Source organism: Anser anser (assembly GCF_964211835.1).
Source record: "Anser anser genome assembly, chromosome: 2".
Classification (NCBI taxonomy): Eukaryota; Metazoa; Chordata; class Aves; order Anseriformes; family Anatidae; genus Anser; species Anser anser.
Window position 1 is genome coordinate 70,699,492 of NC_139721.1, and position 21,883 is coordinate 70,721,374.

At 40.9% G+C, this 21,883-nt stretch overlaps 1 protein-coding gene across 9 annotated transcripts in view; it reads right to left on the bottom strand.

Annotated features, from left to right (window-relative positions):
• FHOD3 (formin homology 2 domain containing 3) overlaps positions 1–21,883 on the bottom strand; it is a 410,386-nt gene that overhangs the window by 367,636 nt on the left and 20,867 nt on the right. For all 9 annotated transcript variants that reach the window (XM_083826789.1, XM_083826793.1, XM_083826785.1 and 6 more), the window contains exon 2: positions 8,919–9,025. In XM_083826789.1, coding sequence (XP_083682915.1) covers positions 8,919–9,025 — 107 coding nt within the window. The remainder of the gene's footprint in view (positions 1–8,918; positions 9,026–21,883) is intronic.

The following is a 21,883-nucleotide window of genomic DNA, read 5'->3' on the forward strand; positions in this document are numbered from 1 at the left end:
TTCTTTTCAGTAGTTTCTGTGCAGGCAAACTTCAGGAGCTGGAATATGAGAATTTCTGTCTCGGCTCCTTTCCCCCTGCTTTCTGAATCATCATGATGGTTATTTCTCTGTTTCCAATGCCTCATTTTCCACACAGTAAAATGATAATCTTCTAAAGGCCCCTGAAATACTTAAGGGTTGTCTGCTGCCTTCAGTCTGACAGTGACCATTTTTCAAGAGCTGTCCTTATTCATGTACAAAGTTTTGTGTCCCTTCCCTCCCCAAAAGCTGATCAAAATCCCAACCCATATACACTTGTTTCAGCAGTAAATGTATTCTGTCATTTTGTGAAAGGCTGATGTCACTTTCAGTTAAAGCTCCATCTTTATTTTTGCATGAAGAAAACACAAACTTTATGAGATGGCAAAGAGTAAAGAGATTTGCATTAGAAGTGCTATTGTAATGATAACACTGCTTCTGGGTTAAAAAAAATGGAAGGCTTGTTTCCTCACTTCTTGTCAACTTTGCATACTGTTCATCCAGCTTTTCCAGCCTTAAGTTACGTATTTCCCATAGCTGTCAGTAACTGTCAAACTCTGGCTACACATTCCTCACGGGCATCTTTAGACTGGGCAGTTTCTGGTCATGTAGTATTGGTATCACCTGAACTTTGAACTCATGTTACATTTGGATTTTCACTTAAATCCTCTTTTACTTGGAGCAACAGATACTTTAAAATAATCCTGAAAAAGGACTTTTAAAAAAGGATATTAGAAATGTCTTTACTGAAAGGGTTGTTATGCATTGGAATAGGCTGCCCAGGGAAGCGGTTGAGTCACCATCCCTGGAGGTCTTCAAGAAACGTGTAGGTGTAGAACTTAGTAGCATGATTTAGTGGTAGACTAGCATTAGGTTGAAGATTGGACTAAATGATCTTAGAGGTCTCTTCCAACCTGAATAACACTGTGGTTCTATGCTATGGATCAGCCACAAACCTTGGGACTAAGGGGCAAGGAATAAAGTGAAACAAATCTTCCACTGCTGCATCACCTGGCGCTTCCACCTCTTCAGCCAGAGCTCCTCTGGTGCTTCCAGTCACCCTGTGGGACTCAGCTTTGCTTCCAGGAGAACAAAATGTCAGATTGAGTTCATTAGAAAAACTGCAGTTGCAGGACAGAAGCAAAGGGCACCCACACAGTAATCTTCATTTTCACAAAGACCCCTACTAACTTACCTGACTTACAGTACTAAACACAACTCTAATTTTTTCATAATTAAAATAATCAAAAACTGAGATGGAAAAATGTAGCTTCAACAGTTTTTACACCAACTTTCCCCTTCTACTAGAAATCATGCTCAATACCTTGAGGAGGAAACCCTAGCTTTTGCAATTTTTTCCAGTTTAATTGATGATACTAAAAAAATAACAACCTGAAGATGAGATCTCCCAAGGTGACAGAAAACACACTTCAAAGAGATGTCATACTGACCTAATCAGCCAGTTACACTTTCTCAGAATGTGATCAGTTTAAACAGACTCAGCAACAACTATTTAAAAGCTGTCCTACCCTGCAGTAGGAGACACACACGTGTAACTACATGTACATAAATATAGGTTCTACTTCGAACTGATCAGTATACTTCCTCAGGTCTTCTTTCTGATTTTTGGAAGTTTTCTATTTCATATTTGGCAAAGGCTGTTTTCATAATTTGACATCTTAAACAGCATTTTGCCCTCAAGCCAAATCTTGTTTCTCCATATTAATCCCATTTCTGAAATAGGCTTTGCATTTATTGCTGGGCCACCAATGTTTTTGCTAGCAAACATAATTACTGAGCAGTAAACATGAAAAAGCAAATTAATATTTGCTGTGCTTGTTTATGTTCTTAACCCTGGCAGAGGTCACTAGTTCCACTGCTTCATTACAGGAGAGCCTGGGCTGCTCCCAGATTTGCTGTGGTTTAAGCTGTTAGTTCCTCACTGAAGGTTAAATTGGAGATTCTTGTATTTATTTTTTAAATCAGAAGTGGATTATTACTACCTTAGTTTAGCCAGTGGGAAAGCAAATAAGCAAACAAAAAACACACACCAAATACGTGGGTAGATGAATTCCCGTGGGATAAACAAGAGTGTAAACTTGCTTATACAAACCTACTTTGTACTTACCACAGGGTGAGAGCAAGCACATGAAGAGTTGCTACAGAATAGGAAGTGTAGCAAGTTCACAGCTTTTACTAATTACCCAGCACAAGCTCACTTGGCTGCTTATGTGCTCTGGGCAACTCCACACCAGCGTGAAACTTGCAACAGCAGACAGCGGGTGTGCAACGTTTTCCTGCAGGCTGTTGTTCAAGGTTTGGATCCTCAGACTGATCCTTCTCCTCCCAACAGGAGTCAAGCTCTGAGCAGCCCTACAGCTCTTCCTGACAGCCCTATTGACGATCTGTTTATGCAGAAGGGAAGGGATCTCCTCCTTGCAAAGTGAAAAGAAATACATTTCCATGCCTCAGGAGCTGCTCACTTTGTGACCTCTTTGTCAGTGAGGGTGGCAAAGTGCAAATGCAGCTACTGGGGAGCTCCAATGTTAAAAAAGCTAAATATTTTCTAAATAAAACAACTGGCAACAGTTGTTTCTATAGTTGTTCTTCTTCAAGTTCCCACCTTAAATACTGGGCTCCTCAGATATTTGCATGTGCAAACCTGAATGCCAAATTAGACTTTATGTTAAGAAGCATTGTCCTAGGGAAAGCTGTAAGAATAATTCACACATCTCTGGTTTGGCACCGTATATAGCACGCAACATGCTGAGAGACAGCTAAGCACAGTATTTCCACAATACATTTTGCAGTGTAAATGATTTTGAAAAGCTCAGTACTTTCATTTGCCAGTGATGATCACGACAAAAGAGTAGATCTTTAAATGTTTCCAAAATATCCAGTACAGATGTAGATGATTCCCTCTATAGCAGAGCTGTGAGTAAACTCTAGGGCAAAGGAGGACACAGCTACCAACAACGCCAAGCTATAAAATCATAAGTCAAGCTCTGAAAAAAAAAAAAAAAAAAAAACCGACTCACACCAAAAACCAGACTGCAGAGCATTTTTAGTGCTTGCCTACTGTTCTGATGCAGGGAAAGCAGATGGAACCTGAAATCCTGAGATTTATTTCATTTTGTTTTCAAGGAATATTCCAAGGAAATCATGAAAATTAATTTCTACAGTTCTGCCTTAATAAAAAAGGCATGTTAAAATTTATATTTTTTTTTAATAAACAAACAGAAATGCTTTTAGGACTAAAAGAACATAAAGAATTTTAAAAGCTGCTTAAACTTTTGAACACTTGTAGGAACAACTACTTCTCTCTGACTTCGGGAGGGAGGGAAGCAAAAAATCCGCAACTTACCCATCCAGAAAAACTATTTAATTAGAAACCTGAAAGCTTTATGACCATTTCTTTTGCAACAGTAAAGTTTTGGCTAATCATTCACCTCAAAATGCGGTTCAACATCTTCATCTGATACGTCATAGACTGGAATACTGCTGCCCTATAGAGAGTCATAAACTTTCCAAAACTTACTGTAATCTCTCAGCTATACAACAGCACAAATAGATCTAGATCCTAACCAAAGGACATGAGAAACAGCAGAGGGGTCACACTTAGGGAAATCCTTGAGCACACCAGGCTGTTCAGGGCCTAAGAGGGCCGGGAGCAAACACAGCCCTTTGGGTCACTTTGCCACTCAGCCCCATGCAGCAGCACGTTCCTCTGGATTTCTGAGCCTCTGCACTCCTTGCATCTGCACACCGGATAAGGACAGAGGATTGTACACGAGATACAACAAACACCTTAAGCAAAACATGAAAGAGACTTCCACACCCCACCTGCTCTAGGTACACATCTACTTCATAAACAATTCAGTCCTCTCAGTAGGAAGAAGCTTTCTTGATACTATTTTAACCTGAAAACGTTGTTTTCTTTGTTGCAAGTTTGTGACCATTCATTCCTTTTTTCAGATTCAGCATTTCGTCAGAGTAATAACTATGCATCACAAAGCAAAAGATTCAGGTGATCAGATGCATTTTGCAAAATATGAATAAACCTTTACAATAAGCTATTCCAGTCTCTGCTGTTTGCAACACCATGACAGTCTTCCATAGGCACCTCTCTAACTTCTCTTGCTGTTTGAACTGAGAAACGTTAGAGAAGATGACAAAATCGGAGAGAAAGCTGTCGGAAGCTGAGTCTTCCAACACAAATATACTCTGCCTGAAATAACACAATATCAGTGTATAATCTGCTAGCTTGCACTACTGCTTCAAGGCATGAGCCACATCATTTTTCTTAGACAAAAACTGAAGTCAACCTTCAACTGCATTCCCAACTTCCTCATGCCAATAAGTGACACAGAAGTTTTCATTTCCATAACTGCGTTAACTGCAAAGCCCAAGCAGGCAAAAAAGACAGTACACAGGCATCAGAAGAATATTACAGACCCCTGCAAGACTTCCCTGCCCTCAGCAGATCCTGAATCAAGTCCAGAACGAGCAGCATCGAGAGGGAAAGTGTGGGGAATCCAACTTAGACTGGGATTCACCCAGCAGAACTGGTTTGAGCCAAGGAGTGCGAAAGGGATGCAAAACCATCGACACTGGAATGATTTGTCAGAAGTACTTCAAAACAATCTTTCTGCTAAATAGAAACCTTCAGAATGTGTTCCCCGAGGAAATTCCCACTGCTTGCAGCATGCTATCTGAAGAAGCTTTTGTATTCTGTGGTTCAGGACTGTGTTACCTTGCATGCTACCGTCAGGGTCTGTTAAGACATGCCCACAAAGAGAACTTGGACAACTATTGTTAATACAAACACAAACTTGTGAGAGTTCTTGCTCATCCTACAAAATCGCAAGTAAACAAAGGGGAAGATCATTATCTGTCACAGACTCCTTAAAGGAACAGACAGCCAACTCAGCCTGCCTCCACATTGCCTCCTTACACAATTAGTGATTCACAAAACAATTTGTGTTAGAATAATTATAATTGAAAAAATGAATACATGCCAGGCTCGAAGAGGAAGGAAGGAAATTACTAGGTGCTCTTATTGACCTGTCTCCTGACCTTGACACCTTCTGCAGGGCCAGCATTTCTGTAGACAGCCTCAGTGCTAGGCCAGGCTGTTCATCCTCCCTGTCCCCAACAGAAGCTGTATGGAGATGATCCTGCTCTCCTCAGTCCCACAGCTATGCAACAAAGCCGTGGACGCTGGAAAACAGTCCTGGCCCAGGCTGCATGTTGCTCACCAATAGCCCTACAGGCTAAAAGGAGCTGGCTTGGGGGTTGGGTTTTCTCCTCCCCTACACAGAAGTTTAGATTCTCCTGGAGCGGAGAGCAACTACTAGAAACATGCTTTCATTATATTCAGTAAGTGAAGATGATTCATTTGAAATCATGTACGGGTGCATGCCCTTCTTATCCCCGTTATTTACAGTTTTACATAAGAAGATTCCAGCCTAACTGCCACCATCCTTTTCTTTCCTCCTGAAGAAAAATCCTTCCAATTTTTCCTATATGTTCATCCAGTCCTTACTAAAGAGATACCTACCATCTCCCACACCGATAAGAAAAAAAAAAAAGTAAAATTGTATTTCCTGCATGCTTTATTTACTTATTCACTTCTAAATCTCCTTTCAGCAGTGTGCTTAAAAAAGTATTTTGATTTTATTTTTATTAATTTTAACAGTTTTGCCAGTTCAAACAGGAACATTTGGGGAAAAGTTGCTGAAAACTAATTACAGAACATTCTGGACACTTTTAATAGGAGTTTAGGATCTAAAATTTAACAAAAAAAGCCACGAATATCTGGCTACTAAATCCTTCATTCAGAGTTCAGCAAGCTTCAGTGACCCTGATGAGCACAACAGCCTTGGAATGGTAGAGGGGTAGATCCTGAGGTACCCTAATCTCAGAAAATTAAAAGCTTTGAAGATTAAGAGCAGGACCTTGAAATGACCCAGAGAGAAAGAAAGAGACTAAGTGGTTTCTGCAGCCAGTTACTCGCAGAAAGCAGGCTGCTAAGCCCCAGATGCCCTCAGCCAACTCTCCAGCTCAGGAGTATTCCAGCTCAGTGCTTTGGTCTCTGCAGGGGCAAAAGATCAGAGCCACAAGTCCCCAAAACAGATTTTAGTTTGCCAGAAACTTGGTATGGCAGCTATCCTGTCTAATTTTTTTTTTCCCCTGGATAATTTCACAAGAGTTGCATTTACTCTGAAGTGACAAAGTTACTGAGTCATACAGGAAAGCTACCTTACAGATTTCAGAAATTTTGATGGCTGTTCTAATTTATTTTCCTCCTTGTTTATTTTCTTTATTAAAGAGAGAATACTCTCTTTAAACATGGACAAAAGTAGGATGCAGAAATCCACGTCTGAAGCCTAACTGGTACTGAAGATATCAAGTTCACTGCATTTCATGGGCTAAATTCCTGCTTTACACCTTAGGGCTCTCCTTACCTTTTTCACAGAACCGTAATCAATCTTGCTTTCAGCATACGGTTCCCTAAAACGTCAGCTCCATTCCTGAAAAGCTGTTGACAAGTCAGATATTCCTCTTGCTTTATGTTCTGCCTGACCAGTACCTGCTTGTCCCTTAACCAATTACTCCTAAATGCAAGGTTTTGTACTTCACTAAGCAGAATCCCCTTGCAGCCAAGCAAAATGTCATTTTCAAGGCTCCAGCCTGCAAGTTACAGGGTAGATGTGTGCATGGAGGGGGAAGACGGAACTAAAATTTCTTCAGCCTCACAACAATTTATGTTAAAATGCAAGCCCCATGTCATTAAGCAGCACTGCTGATTAAGCACACTCTAGGAATATACCCACAGCTACTAGAGGGATAACTTCAGAGAACAGGGCAAAGACCAATGAAGGCAAGGGCTACACAACAGAAACTGTTTTGTTTCATACGAACCTTTTATTAAAACTATTACAATAATAATTTGTATCCCAAGCTTTTATGAAGCTGAATATATGAAGGTGCATTGTACCTCGCTATCCATTCTTGGCACAGGAATGAAGGAGCTCCCAGCACGCTTCACGTTCACCGGCAGTACAAAACACTGCAAGAATTAATTGCTCAACTGACAGCTGGTTGCACAAGAGGCAGCCTGCACATACGTGCAAAATACACGAAAATATTAACTGATTTTTCAGATCAGATCAATACCATAGACACACAGTTCCAGGAAAGTTTCACATGTCCAGGTGCTTTTTTTTTTTCCGTTTGCCTTTTTTTTTGTGCGTGTGTATGTTCGGTTTTGGGGGGATGGGATGGATTGCTCGTTTGTCTTTTCTTCCTAAGGAGAGCCACCCCAAACAAAATTAGACTCATGTTTCAGGAACAATTCACATCATGGATTTTATACACCCAAAGGAAGCAGAAATTAAAACTAAGCTGGAAGGAAGGCTGCCTGCAATTTTGAGTGAGAAGTCTGGCAGGAAAAACACCAACTGGTCTCTGGCTTGCCAAATTGCTCAGTGATGACACTGTGGGGTATCAAAGGCAATGGAGTTACAATTACCAGAATTATCAGGAGACATCAGTGGAAGTGAAAAAGAAATCTGAGGTGACAACTCATTCATGCATGCAAAGTTACTACAACATTGTAAACAACCATCAGAAGATTGTCCATCTTTAATTGATTTTGACTTATTATCAAGTTAGCAAGGAATAAGTACTTCTCATTCTTTTATGCAGTGAGAAAAAGTGCTCTGAACTGATGACTACAACTTCTATACTTACTGCTCCTGCTGAATATGAAGTGATGCTCAGTTCAGCTTTATTGGCTACTCTTATCTGTTGAGCAAGATTCTTTGTAACTGATTTCATTTTGAACTTTTTCTTTGTCTTCCAATAGTTACAAAAACATGCCCAAAATTGGTATGGGTGAAAGACAAATGCACACACAAATATCTGTAACATTATTTGAAAATCTTCACCATATAAAATAATCCTCAGAGGCACAATTTCAAGTTTTAAGAATTTGTATTTGTATTCATCAGAGGACAGCTACCACAAAAGGTAGAGGAAACAGTAAAAGCAAAAGGGCTACACCTCTTCATGTTAACAAGCCCTGACCAATTAAGAATGCAGTTAATTTCCTTCTGGCACAGCTAGATTACTCACATGCACGGAGTCCATGCCAAAACACACCCATGCAATTAATAACAACTATCCAGTCCAATATAGCAACAAACAAAGCTAAAATAGCTTTAGACTGTCCCTTCATTTTACATTCTGAGCAAAACAATCACCTAAAGGCCCAGAAAAGATCCTTCTGTTTTCACAATTCTCACCATAGATAGTTTACGGAAAGCTGTGTTATAGCAACAAGTATATGCCAGCAATTCAAAAAAAAAAAAAGGGCAAGACAACGATCATCGAAAAACACTACCAACACCACAGAAAATCCCACACTCAATGAGTCAGAGTGGGAAAAAAAGTCAATACAAGTTTTTTCTTCAAGAATATATAACAAGGACTTAGATTTCAAGGCACAAAGAAATTGAGTCTGTAACTTCAAGAGCACAACTTCAATGTATTCTTCTACTCTGGCTGTTATTATACACGTTGATATCTCCGAGTTCCCAGAACTAACCAACCCCAGAAAGCTATAATATGTATTAGACTAGTCACAGCAGTCTTCCTGACAGATTTCTTGTAATGCCATCTTCTTTTAGAGAAACTGTACAAGCGAACATAGATGTAGAAGTCATTAAATTCTTAATTACAGAAGGGGGGGTCATGTGCTTACGCAGGAAAGAATTTTATGTTTTCTGTTCCTAACGTTGACCTGAATGCACCGAGTCAACCACAAAAGATCCTGAAACCTCAATGCTTCTGGACAAGTATGCTTATTAATCAAAATTTAGCAAACATTTACTTACCCAGCATCCTCCTGGAAGCCTTCCAATTCATCCCTTTGTTCTGCTAGAGTGGATTCTAAATCCAGATAGGTACCGTTGTGAGACAATTGTAGAGTGCAGTCATCAAGCTGTAGAGCAAAATTCAGAACATCAGATTTTAGCGGTGATTTTTTGACATACCTCTAGCATAGGCTTTCCATTTTCCAGGTCCGCAGACAAAATCTCCCTAAAACAAACCATATGTAGGAGGTAGAAGAGAGTGATGTTAGACAATTTACACAATCCCAAGTCCACGTTCACTAGATGCTTGGTCACAATGATAAGTTGTAACTATACAAGCCTGAAGGAAGAGCTAAGAAGCAACGTGAACTTCTCTCTCACCATGACAGCCCAGTGTCAAATCACAAGGAACAAGGAAAATCTCTTCCCAAGGCACGGAAACAAACAAAAAAAAAGGGCAGGTGGAAATACAGGGTGTCGTACCTTCCTGCTAGGGAAGAAGTGACCGTCCACCTCAGACACCCTGGAGAACCCCGCCCAGAAGCAGAGGAGCTGCCATCGCTGAGCCCTGTCTGACAAACGCTGCTGGGGACCTCGGTGTGTCACAGTGCTGGGGTCCTTCTGTAACCAGTTTCAAGTTCAACAGTATAGTAGCCCCAGATGTGTCATGTTACGACATATACAATCCGGTCTGATAACAAAACAGCCTCAGGTTGACCTGCCAAACAGAAGACACTTCATCTCTCTGGATGTGGCAGAACAAGATGACAGCTCCATTGCATACCTCTCAACCCTACCACTGTCATAGTTGCTTTTTGTGGAGGGGGGATAAACTTACAGCCTCACGGCAGAGGCCACTTTGGGAAGAGGAGAACAGTCATCACCATACCAACCTGCTGTTGCAGGTGGAAACCAACTCTCAGAAGGGATTAGCAAAGGTCCAAAGCAGCCAATGAGTCAAAGAAATGACATTATAACCCTTTATCAAACCCATGGATTTCAGTATTTGTTCTTTAACACTAGAAAATAAAATAATTGAAACTCCATCTTAGATGAGCCACCTGTATTTCCCACTGAAGTTACTGGCTCCCAGTAGCTGCTCAGGAGGTCACACTTCTTATCTGGATGCCAATACCAAGACTCAGTCACCCGGTTTCCTATCACAGGGATTTATCCGTCCAATAAAAGAATACCAGCAGTCTTCTCAGAGCCATTCTGGATTAGCTGCATTGGAAATACTGCAGAAGACCAACTTTTTAATATGCAACTGATAGAGCATGACTTTTGAGGTAGCCCACATCACTGTGCTGAGCACTGTCTACAGCTTGAAAGAAAAAGTTCATTTTCTGGAGAAAGGAAAGGGTAGAGGGAAGAGGTGAAGTTGCATTTGAACCTGTTCCGCTTTCTCTTCCCCCCCCCCCCCAGTGAAAGAGTAAGCACACCAAATAACGCGGCATGAGTTTTCACCCTGACTCCTGGGGATTAAAGAAAGAAAAGCACCTCCAGGCCCAGCTCCCTGATATTAAGAATTACAACAGTATTACTATTCTGCATCTCCCCGGGTACAAAGGGTATTATTAACCTATGCTAATTCAAAATACACCCTTCAGAGAAGAAAGACTAAATACTGCTCCGGGAAACTTTTTTCCCAGTAGCCCAGGATATCAAATGAAATGCTAATTTATTCAAAGTAATGCCAAAAGGCAAACTACTAATTAGATAAATGTTCTGCTGTCACTATGGAGATTAGGAGATTTGCCCACAATTTCCAATTATACTGCATAATTAGGGAAAAGGAACAGTGCCTTACTAATGTCTTACGACTTTAGCGTATAAAAAGCATGATGAGAACAGGAAGTACTTCGTGTACAAGATAAAGGAAAATAGTACATTCTACCTATTTTCATCTCATCTCCATAGTTTCAGCTGAACATGGTATTCATCCAGGCTTTAAAGCATTGTCCACTGTATCCATTTATCCATCAACAGGAGTGATTGCAATTTCTTCCATTACTATATCTTTTATTTCCCTTACTTAACAGTGAATCTTGCCAAAAAAGTCTCTTGCTTGTGTACACACAGACATGAAAAGGAGCAAAACAACACTTTGAAAAGCAGTAAGAACTAAGGCAATAAGCTCTGGAGTCATCCTTCCATAGGGTCATTATGCTACTTTGCATCTTCCCTTTCAAGCTTCACCAGCACTCATATTTTATAGGCAGTATACAAAAAGAGAAGTTACCTTGTGATTTTTTTTTAATTAGTAAATCCCCTGCCTTTTTCAACACAAAGGATGGCTGATGTTCACTCATTAGTGCTTATTAGTAGTAATTCAGGATGTTGGGTCTCTCCCCTCTGTTCAGTGTTAATTCCATGTTTATCTGCTACGCATCACTTCTCCCTGTCTCTGGAGACCCCCACAGACAGCCTCTATCTAGCTCCTTTCGGACATGCTCTTCCCATTGATCACAATTCACATTAAAAATCTTTATTAGCACACATCTTCTCTGAGGATGATCAAAAGGCAGAACCTATAACGAGCCTTTCAAAAAATATTTAACACAGCTGTTTTCCATAACCATGAACAAGACAGCTATTCAACTTTTTAGAAGTTATTTCTGTTTATTTCACTTTATTCTTTACAATTCTTTTTGACTCTTAAATATTCCCTACTGGTCCCAAAACTCAGATGAGCATTTTGTTGTTGTTGAACTGCTCAACCTGTTAGTACTATTGCCACGAGGTCTTTTTTTTTCCATAAACATAAAAAGCACTTTCTAAAATCTCTCTTGCCAGTCCCTTCAAATCATTAGTCATTTTTTCCAATCACACCTGTGTGTTGCCCAGAAGAGCCAAAAATTTTATATAAGTAATATAACAACAACAAAAAAAAAGTAGTCAAGGTGACAATTTCTATTTTGTGCATCATAAATATTTGTCATCTTTTAATCATCGCCACAAAAGTACTCAAAAGCTTTAAAAAAAATTGAAACAGAATGATAGTTTCAGCAGAAGAAATTGTATCGATGCCCCAGTGAGTCATCACCACAATTAGAAATTCTTTAAATAACCCTGAAATAGAGTTTTCCCACAGATAATTATATCGGGGAAATGTAAGGAAAAGGAACAGGAAGCACATAATAAGACCATAAGAGTATGAGCAATAGTTACACTACTGCAAGCTTATAGTTACACTGAACACAAATAATTAAGCAAAAGCAAACAAACTGATTAAACTGTTAAAATACCAGAACACTTAAAACCAGTGTTTACTAATCCCTCATCCTCTGCCATTTAACCAGTGGCAGAAGGAAGCTCCAGCACACCATACCCAAGGAGAGGTGTCCTGCCCTCGATCCTGGCCAGGAACGGGCAGAGCGAGGTCAGCGCTGCCAAGCTCCAGCTTTGCCCTGCCCTTGGGTCCCCCTGAGCCCAAATGCTTCCCACTTGCCCCGTGAAATCTTGCAGGCAGGGCAATGTCAAGCCAGCATCTCTTGCAAGTGCTCCTTCTGGGCTGCCGGGAAACAAAGGACGTGGCGCAGAAGCTCAGTTGGTCATTATCTTCCGCAGGTAACCAAATTCAGTCAGTTTTGGCTAGTCCCTCAGCCCGTAGGGCCAGAATCATTTGCACTGCAAGGCCACTGAGCTTCAGACGACTCAAAATAGTTCAATGACAGTACACAGACAACGACTTTTGCTTTCTTGTTTTACACAGTGACCTGTAGGAAGAGGTAACACCCATTTCTCTCCATTGAGAAGACGACCACATAGAAGCCCTTGTTGCCGTGCAACAGGAAAGCTCGCCATTTCGTTGATTTAGATTAGAAGTTAGAAGGAAATTCTTTACTCTGAGGGTGGTGAGGCACTGGCACAGGCTGCCCAGAGGAGTTGTGGATGCCCCATCCCTGGAAGTATCTAAGGACAGGCTGGATGGGGCTTTGGGCAACCTGGCCATGGGGAAGCATCTCAGCCCATAGCAGGGGAGTTGAAACTAGATGGTCTTTAGGTTCCCTTCCAACCAAAACCATTCTGTGATCTCTGAATTTCATAGCTTAAGGAACAAGGAACTGTAGGGCAAAAAAAAACTAAACAAACCAGCAGCACAGAAGGACAACCATCTGCCAGTCACACGATGCCAGTAAGTGATTACTGCTGCTTTCAGACACTACAAGAGAAACTGCTTGAATGACAATACAGAAAAGAGAGTTCAGTCACTGTTTTCATCTACTGCCTTTGGCTCCTCACAATCCAAGAGAAACACTGGAAGTGAGGTGTTGGCGGCCACAAGAAGGCCGAGCACAGGCTCCCGAGCACAGGCGCGTGAAGCAGGCCACGCGTAGGCCGAGTGCCAAGGTCTGCTTCACAAGCACCCCACGCACGCACCGGCCATCTTGATCAAGAAGCCTGGTGGGTAAATACCTAAACACAGAGGCAACGTGCACCGTACCATGCCAAGAGAAACTTGTGGAAGTCTGCTTTCTCTTCCTCCACAGTGCTCTGCGAGATTAGTACATGTCCCAGGTGGACTTTCCTTCCTTTGGCTTGTTTTAACCCCTCTGTCCCAAGGCAGCATAGGCTGGCAAAGGTTAAGGGCAGTGGAAATGCCACATGCACCCTCCCTGCTTTTCGGAAAGCATAACAGCAGAACCACAAACCATTAAAAAAGCTTCTCTTCGCTGTTTGTTCAGAGACCACAGAAGTGCATTTTTCAACAACCAGCCTTGGGGAGCTGCTCTTCCCTCACCCCGAGAATCCACTCGGATTTTGGACAAGTGGCTGTTCGCGTCTCCCAAACCCCAAGGCCTTGACAAGTCAACAGCCAGTGCGTGCAACGACAGTGCCAAACACTTTCTTGATTTTATCCTCCATTTAAATAAATGTAGGCACCACTCAAAGATCCAGTTCAGATAGCAAACAAGTCCCATTCACAGTGCGAAGAGGCCTATGTTACGAGTTCAAAGGATAAACTTATTTTCCAGTGTTACCACACAAGTTACCAAAACTGCTCGACTCCACAGCCACCAGCTGGAACTACATCAGATTCACCAAGTTTCTGGTAATTCTAGCTAAAGTTACTGGGCAGATTATTTTGCTCATTTAGTTGCTTCCAGAATTAGAGGGAAAGGAAATGCCTTACAAAAAAAAAAAACAAACCTTGGAATAATCCAGTACAAGCTGTAGAAATAAAATCCCTCTTCAGTTCTAGCTTCTGGCACAGACTCGGAAAACCCTTATCTTACTCAAATGTCTTAGCTCATCTTTCATTTAATGATCATTTGGTGGTAATTGTTCCTATTAGTGTTGGCATGCTCCTTACTCACCTACAGGATGCTTTGCAGAATAGGTGGAATGGTTGACTAAAAAAATAGTCCCTTTACACTCAGTTTTCCATTTTTAAATCCAAAGCATTGTTTTGCTTTACAGATTGCAAGCTTGACACATTTGCCCACTTCAGCTACACAGTTTTAAAAGGTGCTCCTTTCCGGTTCAGCTGTTTCTATTGGGATGGCAATCCTGTTACCAAGGCCTACAAATGCCAGTTTTCCCTCTCCTTTGACGTCTCTTCCCTCCACCCCCACTTTTTTTTTTAATTAAAAAAATAACCCATTTCTACTCAGGAAAAGTGTAGAAAAACATCCCTGCCTCCTTACCAAACATATTGCATATTTCTAAGAAAACTGCAGAAACCAAAATGGTGCAAATCAATATTTAATGCTCTCACCCACAGCTGAGCTTCAAATGGAGGATGATCATGCTCTATTCAGAGAGCATCATATTTTAATGCTTTTGAAATTTAAGTACAGATCACCAGACATAAGTTTTCTGCATTTGCACACAGCTGGCCTTTTAAAACAGAACAGCGTTGCTGTCCCTGTTACGTCTCACAGAGTAACAAAACATGGAGATGGTCTGAACACATCCCAAATGCAACCCACTAGAACACCTACCTGCCTTCAGAGCTGCTACCAGATACCCTCCAGCCAAGGGCCTCAATCCCTTCCTTCTCATACGAAGAATAGGTCTAACCAGCCCATGCCACTGACATGCCAGTCATGAGCACTTCAGGTAACATAACAAAAAAGAGAGACCAAAGCATCCAGCTCAGGAGTGATGCTGCATGACCTATCTCAGGTACAAAGCTTGACATTAATGAGATGAAATGAAAGCAAGTAATCTGTAAACCAGATGTTAGTGCTCAAAATTAATGGTGTATGCTAAAAACTGCTCTCATCTTCCAGTCTGACAGACACCCAACACAGCATGCAACCACTGTATCTTGATCTAAAACTCCCAATGCTCTCAGCAACTCCACTGCAATTGCTTAGAACAAAGCTTTAAACTCTTCCCCCCCATACTTGTTTTTTAAATTAGCTTTGTGTTTTCTTGTCCATGTATTTTCTTAATTTTTTTTAAAGTTACAATAAAGCCCACACTTTCAGGAGGTCAGAGTTCTAAAGTTAAGCTCAGCCACAGGCTCTGTACAGATGGCTACTTCTGAAGAAGGCCCTGCTCCCAAAAGCCAACAAGATTTCCAAACCCTACCAAACTCACTCCTCCGTACTCATTTCGAGGCTAGGTAAAGAAACTTGTTTGCTAGATCATTGACCTTACAACTAATTTAGCAGGCACAACAGCATTCTCCAATTTTGTGTCACTTCAGGAGCAATTAGCATAGTTTATAGGAATAACTATTAATGCTAATGCACTTTTAGTTTATTTTTTAGCGCACTAATTGCCAAACTGCTTCACAGCCCCTGTGCATGTTGCAGAGCTTACATGCAGTTGCATCAACAGCACAGCGCCTACGCAAAGTATAGGCTGCAGGTTTGTGTGACCAGGCATAGGGCAGTCAGAGCACAATTCCTTTGAAAGGAACTACTACTCCAAGATGAAAATGTTGGTATTTCATATGCAGACTGCAGTCCTGGTCTGAAACAGCAGCTTTTATCTCAGGCCTGGCTGACGCCACCGAGTACTGCTGGGGTCAGGTACTACAGTGCACGAAGCGAAACATTAATGCCACATGAGATCCTGGAGAGCCACTGGAACAACACGCTGCCAATACAAATACTCTGCTGAAATAACAAAGAAACTGAAAACAAACACTGAAAGCTGTTACATTAATATTATGGGTTCGACTTAAGAATAACAAAAGGAAGTTCAGAGTTCAAAATTCTGGAACTGTGCTATTTTGGGGGTCTCAAACACAGGCAACGCATCGCAGTGAAACCGTAACGCACAGATGCGTACCTGTTGCTATTCCTAGGCGGTGGATTATGCCCCCGACTTGCCAGAGCTCTCACTTAGCAGCTCCTTTTAACACAGTGCTCCACGGGGAGCCGTTCAGAGTTTACTGGAGTATCTGCTTCCAAATAAGACACCAGGGCTTCCATCAGTAGCCACACGAGCATTGCTGGAAAACGTGCGAGTGCTCAAAATGTCAACAAGCGTGGAACAAGAAAGCAAATTAAATTCACCTAGGGATGGGGACTACTGAAACGTTCAGTATAAACAAGGAAAACAGAAGACATTAGAAATAATTGAGATTCTGCATAAGAACTAGGCAAAATTTCATTCTGCATGAGAACTGACGCACGTTCCTCCCCCACCTAATTTAATCATTTTAAGTTAAATTAGAGAAAACACATGAAGCAAACAGCCAACAGCAGAGCTCAGCAAACTGAAATCGTTTAGACCAAAAATCTCTCCAGCTTTTTAAGCCAGAAGAACCTTCTGCATTTTCTAGTTTTCTCACGGTAAAGATAATGAACATACAATGATGCAAATAACCTAACCTCTGCATCTGCTCATTAACTTTTTGGCACCTCGATTCTTCTATTCCTTTTCCCCATCCTTGTTCAGCTTTTCCTCACTACAAACACAAAGAGCTAGCTCTTCTGGCCTTCATGGTTAAGTATGTCTTCAGCTAAACAAAAAGGAGAGCAGCCATAAGAACAGGAGCCTTTATTTGGCAGCATATACCGCTTTTTGGCGGATACACAGGGGATGCCTACAGCTGACACGCTCTCATTACCATTTGGTTGGAATTACTGTGAAGGTATCCAAGGAAATGGAAATAATCTCTAAGAAGCAGATAGGTCAAGAAAAGGGAGAGGAGGAGGGAAAGGATTAGCTTCAATGGAGTTTATCATCTGAAGAATCTTTTGTTCAAACTTGTGTGTGTAGGAAACCACAGAAATCGTTCTTTCAAAGATAAGGTGCAGTCCAAGAAAGCAAAAATTGTACTGAACTCATGACAAAATTTCAAACTACTTTTTCTGTACTTATGAAACTGTAAACTGCGAAATACGTCATATTTAAGAAATATTTTTGAAGTGATGTCACAGAATGAATCGAGGATTCAAAGCCTTTTATTTTAACACATGTCCTTACAAACGAGCTGTCTCCCAGCACTCTCCAGTTTGCAGCTGAAGATGCAGGCTGCATAGCTAGCACTTCCACCTCTGCTACTCTGCTTGCACATGACACACTATGGATCGCTCACTACCCTACCACAAAACTACAATGCTGGACTGCCACACCACCACCCACGCAGTTTACAGAGGCACAGCAAGGACACAGTAAGCAGTAAATTGCAATCTGTAGGAGTGGTGGTTTCATTGACGCAGTGGCTAAGCGCCTAGTAGACAGCATACCACAAAAAGCAAGACACCAAAACCCCACAAACATTGTGTTTGCGGCCACATGACCCACGTCTGCACCCTTTTATATGCAGGGCAGCTGGAACATCAGTCTTGGGATCAGCAGTGCTTCAAATCAGTATTTGAGAGAACAGGGTGTTTGCATCCTTAATTCCTCCCCAATGAGAAGTCAAAACTAAGGAAAACAGGGAAAGAAGAGACAAGGTATCAGGCCATTTAGAAACAGAAGAAGCAGAGAGGTTTTGGGAAAAACAAGACAGTTCAAGAGAGAGAGGACCTGACAGCAGTCCTGGAAAAATTTACAAATTTCTAAGAGCCAAAGCAGGGGAGATTTAGAGTTAATGATAGTCAAGGAGAGTCACTAGTGGAAACAGGAAGACCAGGGTAAACTATCCTTCATTATAGTCAAAATTTGTCTTGGAGGATTCTGGTTAGCTATTTAAAAGGGAAAAAAAAACAAAACATCACAAGCACAACCCCTTGGGTTAATGTACAGGAAAATGCATTGTGTTAAACACATTAACGCCAAGGAAAAAAAAATACAAAAACTTGAAATACAAAAAATAAAGCATGGCAGGATTACTGAAGAAAACATCATGCACTTGTCAACAGAATCATTTTTCAGACACAACCTGAATCCTGGAGGTTTAGATGAAAGATTTTGTCTATTAACAACTGTTCTAATGACTACTATCATCAACTCTTTCTGATACTTAGACTGACTCTTAAAGGTTTTGTGATTCAAAACCTAATATCAACTGTAAAAATCATTAAAAGACCATGATTAAGAAGTTTATGAGAATGAAATTCAATAGAGAGCAGTAGACAAATGGTAAAGAATCATGTACCTTGCAGATTCTTTTAACTCCTACTCCCAAATTTATAAAAGCACAAGGGATCTAAAGTTTTTACCCTTAAGCAGAATTTATTTGGCACTTGTGCTTCACCTACTTTTATTCTATTTTTTTAAATCATCCATTTTTCCTTCCGTTTGATTAGCTGCCAAGCAGCAGTTTCAACCCCAAAGCTTTAAAGCAGTTGCCTGGACCAGAATAGGAAAACAAAAGAGAACTTTGGCATTCATTAGGAGCACGACTTAACAATAGTCAACCAGAAAGCCACACACTCAAACCCAGTTACAAGCAAAATACAAGTCTGTAAGGAAACGATGAATGTAGTATTATCATCGGCCATATATCAAGCACTCATTCCTTATTTACACTCTGACCATCCTGTTTCAAAAGGCATACAGAGAACATAGCTAAATACAAACGGCTTCAGCAACAACTCTTGATCTATCCTCCCTAGAAGTGAACAAGCTCTAAATGGTATCAGTGAGGACCAGTTCAAGAAGCCATAAGAGAACAAAAAGACCAAGATAGCTTAGAAAAAGCAGAGAGGATGATGGTATTGAAAACCTAAAAAAAAAAGTCAATCATGCTCAGACTTTTACAGAACAAAGGAATAAATTAATGAAAAACTATGAAACTAGTTAAAAGTGAGACTTAAATACAGTACACAATGGGCCAATAAAGCTCATAATTAGAGTTCAAAGCTTAGAGATCAAATGCAATTAAGTGCTTCTAGAAATTGGAAAAACTACTTCGTAATTAATAGCATATAAAACAGGTATGCTTCAAGCCAACAGGCATCCAATATCTATTATTTAAATTTATCCATTATGGTGGTGCTCAAATATCCCTCTAAACCATCTGGTACTAGCTACTGTAAAAGATCACTGCCACAGTTATCACTTTCGTCTATGCACAAGAGAACCAGAACAAGCCTGCACTCTGCTATAAGCATGAAAGCTCCTATAAACAAGCACGCATGGGGTCCCTGTTTCCAGTGCCTGCTCCCAACGTTTCATTTTTTTTAAACAATTGAATGATCAAAATAAAACACACCAATAGTAGTTTTAATAGATAATATTGGCCAAACCCACTAAGACTGAAGAGCTTTCATTTTTTGCAGTCCTCAATGAATTAAGCTTGCAGATGTCTAGCTGGTTGATTCCAAATATGTTTGCCTTCAGAAGAGATGCTGAGAATTTCTACTTACTCATACAAGACCAAACACATGCAGCAGCTTTATGTACCTAAATGCTGTCATTAAGGCCTCGGCACTTCTCAGCTTTAAAGCCCATAGCTCCATCTCCGTACCCTACTCCGCTGTCCTTCACTTGCAACAGCTTCCTTGTGGTTCCTTTTAACATAGACCACTGAACATCCAAGTCCTGACAAGGCTTTCCCTGCAACACAACTGAGCAGCAATCTACTGAAACAGCCCAGGAGCACTGGGTCAGAAGTGCCTGATGCTGACTTGTCACCAAAGCCAGTGTATTATGGAAGAACAAACTTCTACATATCTAGAAAGTAATGAGGACAGAGAAGACTCTGTGGACATCTTTTGAGGACGAAGCTGTCAAAATTATTTTAGAGACACCTAAGTGGATTAGGAAAATGGCATTTAGGAGTATGCCTAGACTGCACAAAGCTCTCTAATCCCAAATTGCTTGGGGCAACATTTTATACCACAGATAAGCCTTGATAACCATTTGGTTGAGTTCAAGTGTTCCTCACAGCTGCCTGTAGCACAGTCACTTGGAATATCGTATCACGCACACATGCATCCTGAAGCTGTATGCACTTGCTGCTTAGTTATTTCCGAGAAGGTGCAGAAACACTATGCTCACACCATATAAAACCAGGGACTTCCCAGCTGTGATGGAGGACTGTTCTTTGGCAAAAAAAGCTGCAATAAACACACTGATTTATGCTTCAGAGTTGAATGAGAATGCAAAGGTGGTTATGAATGCAACTATTTTGTCAACTATTTAGAGGAGACATCTTTAATACTAAAAGCAGAAAAGAGTGAAGATTTTCACATGGAGAAACATGCCCAGTACTTGCAGTTTGGAACAAAAGTTACGAGTAAGTTTTAAACAGTGCGAAGAGTCACACTTAGAGCAGAACCAATCCCGAAGTGGTTAACCCATAGACACAGAGCAAGATTTTGGCACGTTCAGAAAGAGCAAATGTTTTCCCAATCCTTAGATCAAGGCATTCATCACAAGATCCTTCCTCCAGTCTAAACAAGGCCTTTTGGTACTTGCTGCATTCTCAGAAGTCTGAAACCAGAAGTATAATTCTCATACAAGAAGAAACGGTAATTATATACTGCTTTATGCTAGATAAAGCACCATGTTAGTTAATGATAATGAATAAAATACATTTCACTTCCACACTACTTGCTTTTTGTATTCCCTCTATAATCATCATGATCTCTCTTCACTGTTTTAATTTAAAAAAGCAGTACAACCCTACAGCACAAATAAATAACATAGTCAAGTAAAAAAGAATAGCTATTAGTCTCTCTTTGGTATTGATTTTACTAAGAATTACATCAAGAGCTAGTTTATTTTCAGTATGAGCTTAACTGCTATTACAATTTAAAAATCTAACTGAGCTTTCTTTACCTCAGAGCTGTAGCTGTTCATCCTTCCAGTTCCAAGGTAAATGTCTCAAATAGCTCACACACACTAGCTTGAGCTAACTACAATCAAAAACTCTGAAAGATGAAGCACAAAGCTCTGTTTTATTCATGGTGCTTTTGTTTGCCAATTAATTTAAAAGTAGTCCTTCAAGTAGGAAGAGTAGCTTAGTTTGGTTAAGCTGTCTTATGCTATGTAGTAAGAAGACATGCAAAACACTTGAACGGTTATGTAAAAACAAAAAAAGCATAAAAACAATAGCAGTCTGCAAAGCATGAAGGTCTTTGGTACCACGCTAATATCACGATTTATACACCGGTGTAACTCTATCAGCTCCAAAGGGATGATGTCATCTGCTCCAGCCGCATGTCAGGGAAATAAGAAACAGGTCCTTTCTGCTTGCAGGGCAGCACAAACCTTTGTCTGGGGAGGCTTTCAGTGCTCGAGCTCTCCCCTGCTGAAAAGACAGTTAGTCCCGCTCTATTTAGAAGCAAAAAGGACCAAATATTGGGCATGCACTCGGGAGGCCATCAGCAAAAGAGGAACAAGTTCAGAAACTCCACAGGCACTTTGGGGCTGCACTGGGTCAGTGCTGGGCTGTAGCAAAACGTGGGCACCCACAGCATCCCCACACCATGCGGATGCACGCTACCAGTGCCTGCGCTTGCTCCCACTGAGCTCTTGTTTCCCAGACTACAAAAAAAAAAAAAAAAAAAAACCAAGAAAAAACCCACCAACCAAACCACAACTTAAAAAGTGAGCGGCAATGCGCAAGACCATGCTAGCTGTCGTCCAAAAAGGGGAAAAAGAACCACTCAGGAACCAGAAAA